Source organism: Bidens hawaiensis, unplaced genomic scaffold (assembly GCF_021521415.1).
Source record: "Bidens hawaiensis isolate Kalapana, Puna unplaced genomic scaffold, B.hawaiensis_p1.1 tig00001792_1, whole genome shotgun sequence".
NCBI classification, from domain to species: domain Eukaryota; kingdom Viridiplantae; phylum Streptophyta; class Magnoliopsida; order Asterales; family Asteraceae; genus Bidens; species Bidens hawaiensis.
This window is the reverse complement of record NW_027491100.1, coordinates 1,047,004-1,054,172: the sequence shown is the minus strand read 5'-3', so window position 1 is coordinate 1,054,172 and position 7,169 is coordinate 1,047,004. Positions and strand designations below refer to the sequence as shown.

Here is a 7,169-nt window from a genome sequence, read left to right as displayed (position 1 = left end):
AGATAATTAAAAATAATATACAATCAATTCTAAATACATCCTCTAAGATTTAGAACTTAATTGAACGATGTAAGCAAAAGGTTGTAAAGTACAGAAAGTCATATTATTGACACCCATGTTAGGTTCAAATTATGGGATTCAAACCGCCCTATTGGTTAACAATTTGGCTGTTTCCGACCAATTGCCACCTTAATTCATTTATTTATTCATTTTAATATTACCTTATTTCTATCCTATTTGCACCCCCTACGCGTTAAATCTCCTATATAAACACCCATTGTTTCTCTCTTGAACACACAATCGTTTATATTTCAAAGCATCTCTCATTTGATCATTTAAAGACAACCCAAATTCTTGTTTACGTTGCGATCTTTTGTTACTTAATACACGTTTAGTTTTTATTGTTTCTGCGATCATGGCCGATGAATACTGTGAAAGTGTCAACGTTGTGAAGGTTGAGACCAAGGTGGTGCTTGTGCCGGACTGCAGTGATGTAAGTTTTCATCTTTTTTTCATTTTAAGAAAACAGAAGTGCATGTATAGCACATATAGATATGCATGTGTAGAGAATGATCCATGTTAAGCACTAAATATTGTGAGAATACACATAATTAAACATGTTATTCATTTTCTAATATCACTTTGTTTCTTAAAAATAAAGAAATAGTTGAAACATATTATTTATAAACGCTTTTGAAATTCAAAAAAAAAAAGAGAAAAGAAAATAACAGAAGAAAATATTCGTTATTAACATACACAAGTTTAATTAAGGAGGGGTGTTTGAGATTGCTTATTTAACTCCAAAACTGTTTTTTGTCAAAAGTGTTTATTAACTTGTGACTTTTTTGAAATGAGTTTCTTATAAAAGTGTTTTGATTAGCTTTTGTGTTCAGAAAAACGCAATAAGTCAATAAGTTGCTTTAAAAAAATTCTTTGTTTTAGCTTATTTATGTATAATAACCATAACTGACATTCTTTAAATTCAAAACCACTATAGGGTAAAAGTGGTGGTAGATTGGTAACTTCATGTTCAAAATGGAAAAAAAAATACTTTTGTGACTTTTGAAAACAACTTTTTTGTATATGTCAATAAGTTCATAGATTTTTTTAAAGTAATATGGGAGCCAAAATCAGTTGTATAGATATATATAGTGTTTGATTTTTTTTGTTTTTCAATAATAGTATCTTTGTTGTACTTTTACCTATTCTTTTGACGCTCTTTTATTTGTCTATTCATGTCTTCCTAATATATAAACTTACAAATTATAAAATAAAAAAAAATCAATTTGATACAAATACAACTCAATACTCTTTATTCAAACCGAATAACACATGGGTTTCACACACACATACCCCCCCCCCCCCCAACGTAAAATAATAGTTATAATTTAAATTGATAACAATGTGGTCAAGATTCGTAAAAAAAAAGTTATGTTACACTCTTATATAGGGTTTACATTAAATTATGCATGTATTCTATTTTATCATGTGGGATTTTAACAAAGAGAAAACTTTACTGTTTGTGACAATTGCAGTCTTGCAATGAAGAGCATGTTCATGAAGAGAAGAAGCCACATGAATTGAAGGAAAAGATCGAGAAGAAAATAGAAGAGGAGAAGGAGAAAATTGTAGAAAAGGTTCACGAGAGTAAAGAAAAGATAGAAGATTTCAAGGAAGACGTCGAGTGTAAGGTAGAAGAGGAAATAGAAAGAGTTAAGGAAAAAGTTGAAGAAATCAAGGAAAAAATCGAAGAAAAAGTAGACGAGGTCAAGTACAAGAAAGAAGAACTTAAGGAAAAGGTAGAATGTGAAGTGGAAGAGTCCAAAGAGGAGATCAAGGAGAAAGAATACGAGGCTAACTACAAAAACGAAGAGCACAAGGAAAAGCTTAAGGAAGAAGTAGAGGAGATCAAATACAAGATTGAAGAAGTTAAGGAGAAGGTTGAGTGTGAAGTAGAAGAGAAAAAGGAGGAATTCAAGGAAAAAGTAGAAGAGCTCAAAGAGAAAATTGATGACAAAGTAGATGAGATCAAATACAAGAAGGAGGAACTTAAAGAGAAGATTGAGTGTGAAGAAGAAGAAATAAAAGACAAAATCAAGGAGAAGGACTACGAGGCTGAGTACAAAAAAGAAGAGCACAAGGAAAAACTCAAGAATGAAGTAGAGGAGGTAAAATACAAAACACAAGAATTTAAGGAGAATGTTGAGCGTAAAGTAGAGGAGGAAAAAGAAAAATTGGAGGAGAAAATTGAAGAAATCAAAGAAAAAATTGAGGAAAAAGTTGAGGAGATCAAGTACAAAAAAGAGGAATTGCACGAGAAGATCGAATGTGAAGTGACAGAAGCCAAAGAAGAGATTAAGGAAAAAGAATACGAGGCCAAGTATAAAAATGAAGATCACAAAGAAAAACTCAAAGAAGAAGTAGAGGATATCAAATATAAAATAGAAGAATTCAAAGAGAAGGTTGAGTGTGAAGTAGAAGAAGATAAGGAGAAAATTAAGGAGAAGATTGAAGAAATCAAGGAAAAAATTGATGAAAAAATAGATGAAGCCAAGTATAAAAAGGAAGAGCTCAAGGAAAAGGTAGAATGTGAAGCGGAAGAGGCTAAAGAAGAAATCAAGGAAAAGGAATATGAGGCCGAGTACAAAAAAGAAGAGCATAAGGAAAAGCTCAAGGAAGAAGTGGAGGAGATTAAATACAAAGTAGAAGAAATTAAGGAGAAGGTCGAATGTGAAATGGAAGAGGTTAAAGAGAAAATCGAGGAAAAAATTGAAGAATTCAAGGAAAAGATTGAAGAGAAAGTAGAGGAGGTTCACTATAAAAAAGAAGAACTCAAAGAAAAGCTAGAGTGTGAGGTGGAAGAGGCCAAAGAGGAAATCAAGGAAAAAGAATACGAGGCTAAGTACAAAAATGAAGAGCATAAAGAAAAGCTCAAGGAAGAGGTAGAGGAGATCAAATACAAAATAGAAGAAGTTAAGGAGAAGGTTGAGTGTGAAGAAGAAGAGGTTAAAGAGAAAATTAAGGAAAAGGTCGAAGAAATCAAGGATAAAATTGAAGAAAAACTAGATGAAGCCAAGTATAAGAAGGAAGAGCTCAAGGAAAAGGTAGAATGTGAAGTGGAAGAGGCTAAAGAGGAAATCAAGGAAAAAGAATATGATGCCAAGTACAAAAATGAAGAGCATAAGGAAAAGCTCAAGGAAGAGGTAGAGGAGATCAAATACAAAATAGAAGAAGTTAAGAAGAAGGTTGAGTATGAAGTAGAAGAGGGTAAAGAGAAAATTAAGGAAAAAGTTGAAGAAATCAAGGATAAAATTGAAGAAAAAGTAGATGAAGCCAAGTATAAAAAGGAAGAGCTCAAGGAAAAGGTAGAATGTGAAGTGGAAGAGGCTAAAAGGGAAATCAAAGAAAAAGAATATGAGGCCAAGTACAAACATGAAGAACATAAGGAAAAGCTCAAGGAAGAGGTAGAGGAGATCAAATACAAAATTGAAGAACTTAAGAAGAAGGTAGAGTATGAAGTAGAGGAAGGTAAAGATAAAGTTAAAGAAAAAATAGAAGAAATCAAGGTAAAAATTGAAGAAGTAAAGAGAAAAATAGAGCGTGAAGAAGAAGAGGTGAAAGAGAATATCAAGGAAAAAGAATACGAGGCCAAGTACAAAAGGGAGAAACTTATAGATGAACTTAAGGGCGAGCTAGAGGAGGCAAAGTATAAAATCGAAGAACTCAAAGAAAAGATTGAGTGCAAAGTAGAAGAGGATAAAGAGAGTATTAAGGAGAAGGTAGAAGAATTCAAGGAAAAGGTTGACGACAAAATAGAAGAGGTTAAGGAAAAAATTGAGGAGCACAAGGAGAAAAAGGAAGAGGAGAAATTGAGGAAAGAAATTGAGAATATGAAGAAGCATGAGGAAGAAGCTTGTGTCTCTACAAAGCAATACGAGGAAGTTGTTGTTCTCCTTCCGGAGCCAAGTTGCGAACCAGATGAGAAAAAGGCACCACATCCCATGGTGGCGCATAAGGAACATGCCACTGTTGAAGTTGAACACAAAGAGAAGAAGGGTATCTTTGAAAAGATTAAGGAGAAGCTTCATGTGCATCATCATTCCAAGAGTGATGAAAAGAAGGAAAAGGCGCATTACTAAGCGAAAACAATTTTGTTTGTTTGTTGGCTTGCAGTTACTTTGCGGTGTTTATTGTGTTTGCCATTTGATTTTGATATAAGTACATCCTTATGTTCTTAGGTAGCGGTTTTTTCGTATATTTGATGTGTGTTTTTGTTTCTTTTTGATTCATGTCTAAAGTTCATAAAATTTGTATTCTTGTAATAGCTTGATTGAATAAATATGTATGTTTTTGTTCTTGTTTCTAACTTATCATAATTTTATTTTAAAGTTTTTTAAGATTTTTTTAATTGTGACATAACTAGTTGGAGTTAGTAAAACGTCAAGACCATAGTTCAAACGTTTTCACAGGGAACAACAGATAAGCCTAAAGGCTTTTTACCAATTTTCAATTCTCAAAGTACCTAGTGATGAATTTTTAGTTCAATTCGGTTAATAGCCTCAATCAAATTAATCAATCCGTTTTTGGTTAATCGGTTCGGTTTATTCGGTTAATTTGTGGTTTTCGGTTTGGTTAATTTCGGTTAATAACCAAAATCAAGTTTAGACCTAAATTTTAACTTATAAATACATGAAACTGATGCAAATACATGACATGGAGATATAATAAATACATTAAATGAGGTATAAAACATGAAATACATGAAATGAAGATATAAAAGCTAAAATATATGAATGGTTCGGTTTGGTTTGGTTTGGTTTGGTTTGGTCTGGTATGGTTAATTTAAGTTAACTGGGGGTATAAAAAATCACCGATAACCGCTTTCTGGCTAATTAAGTTATCAGTTAATATATGTTCGGTTTCGTCTCGATTCGGTTTGTTTAACGGTTAGGTTTTTGCTCACCCATTGTTTCCAGGAGTGAAAGGTGTACGTAAAACAAGTGAAGAAGATTTGAAAAATATTAGAATTTCGGACAAATAAAATACTTATATTAATTCAAAGAAAAGAAAACAATTGAATGATTCTATATGGTTAGGCAACTTAAAAGTCTATTTTCTGATTCAAAAATATATATTATTGCCCACTAACCCTTTTGATTACAAAGTATAAATAATAAAATTAGCTAGTTGTAAAAAAGATGGATCTGATGATGAAACCTCCTCCAACTTGCCCTTTGATCTATCATTATGTTTTCATTTTAAAATCTGTCTTAGTCTTTCAACTCAATTTGTCTTCTCTTTGTAGCATGTTCCTAGCTATACTTTTGTCACTCCAATATGAAAATCAATATTTTCATAGTTTAATAAGCAATGCATCATTACAAATTAATGTAACATTTATTTGTTAAATAACCAGGTTAGAATCCCGTGTATTACTCGGATTTAATTGCGAAGTCACGTTAGTTTTGAACAAGTATTATATTGGTATATTGTGAACACTCATTTGGCTTACAAGTAAATCCTAAACTCCCAAACAGCTTGATAGCATTAAAATTATGGGTAACTACTTGATTCTAACAACAGTTTACATGAACGATTAAACATTCTCACCTTTTGTTAGAATGTATACAAATTGTTTTTATAGAATAATGAAAACCCCCCGTTAAATGTAATGCATTATTAATCAACTATTGAAGAAACACTAACCGGACCCCGGGCAGATTACGGGTAACCTGGGGGTTAGATAGCTGTTTCCCACGAGGGGTTAGACCCAGAAAAGATGGTTCTTCTGATAACCTGCAAAACAGACACCGTGAGCTCGTCACTGAGAAGGGGGGGGGTTCCTCCTTGTGACCACCCTCCGGCGTGAGAATCAGACTAGATTGCTCTTTAAATATAAATGTATATTAAGAGATTGCTAGAGCAGATATCAGGTATAATATGATAAGTTATGTTAAGATATGATGATCATACCATTTGTGGTATTTATAGCCGAAGGTAGGTTTCCAAGGAGGTGTGGCCGGCTGCAATAGTATTCATGTTCCACCAACAGTGGCCTACGCACGTGCCCTGCTGGTAGTTGGTGGGTAGGCAGCGGCTGATAGTGACCAGGCCTGCTGTGTACTATTCCTTTTCCACCAACTGCCGGCTATGCACGTGGTATGACAGGAGTTGGTGAGTAGGCAGCGGCTAATAGTGACATACAGTACAGGAGCATGCTGCTCGCCATACTGTTGTCAATAAGCTGTCGTATCTTTAGTCAGATCTTTTGCCCATACCTCGTCAGGTACAGTACAGAAGATCTTCCCGTATCGTACGGACTGGCTTATTTGGGCGGGAGTATTCCCCCTCCCGCCCTTGTGCGGGATTGACCCCGGCTTTGCTCATTCCTTCAGGTGACACTGAGTGATTGAGAGCTAAGTGCCTTGTGCGTGTAGCCTTGCTGCGCGGGTGGCCTTCCCTGATGGCTTGTATCCGCAGCTGCGGGAACAGGCAGAGTCCTTCACCATTGGGAGGCATTTCCTGCGGGAACAGCTTGCGTACTGCGCGTAAGGACGTCACGTCTCTGAGCATGGTTGGTCCTGCTGATCCAGTTGGTTTCTGCGCAGACATCCCTCTTCAAGGTGAGTCTTGCGGGTCCAACTGGGCTCTGCTGGGACCTACCTCTTCAACTATATATAGAAGTATAACGAGAAAAAAATTACAATGAAACAATCAAATAGAATCTCTTAACTATTTACGGTAATAACATAATAATGAAACTCAAATAATAAATTCTATAATATTTTATAATAGTTTTCACTTTACTAGTTAAGTAGCCAGTTTTAACAATATTATATGATCTTCGTGGCACAACCTGGCTTGAATTGTTAATGTTTTCTTAATAAAAAAAAAAGTGTTAGGAAAACCCCAAGTAATCAATTTCAGAATAATGTTTTTGCCAGTCGTCTATGCCATCTTTGTTCTCTTTGTATGACAAACGTTTGATATGACTTATTTTATGTTATTTTACTTGCAAATACAGAGGTTTTAAGCAATACATATGACATTTAATTATTTCGTATTAGATTTTGCAAGTTTATTACATCCCTTTATAAGAATGGATGAATCGAAGAAAGCAACACCTACAAGAAAGATTTTAAAGATTTCTAGTTTGAATCACTGACGTG

At 34.2% G+C, this 7,169-nt stretch overlaps 1 protein-coding gene across 1 annotated transcript; it reads left to right on the top strand.

Moving 5' to 3' along the window:
- Nucleotides 1–290: 290 nt before the first annotated feature.
- LOC143597538 (uncharacterized) lies at nucleotides 291–4,249 on the top strand. Its single transcript, XM_077076022.1, has 2 exons — nucleotides 291–493; nucleotides 1,536–4,249. Exons 1-2 carry the CDS (start codon nucleotides 416–418, stop codon nucleotides 4,137–4,139), a joined length of 2,682 nt encoding a protein of 893 aa, XP_076932137.1. The 5' UTR covers nucleotides 291–415; the 3' UTR covers nucleotides 4,140–4,249.
- Nucleotides 4,250–7,169: the final 2,920 nt, after the last annotated feature.

What these genes read in the sequence shown, in the direction of transcription:
- LOC143597538 (XM_077076022.1), top strand. Translation starts at nt 416, where the DNA reads ATGGCCGATGAATACTGTGAAAGTGTCAACGTTGTGAAGGTTGAGACC. An exon ending in TTGTGCCGGACTGCAGTGAT is followed by an intron (nt 494 to 1,535) that starts GTAAGTTTTCAT and finishes TGACAATTGCAG; the next exon opens with TCTTGCAATGAAGAGCATGT.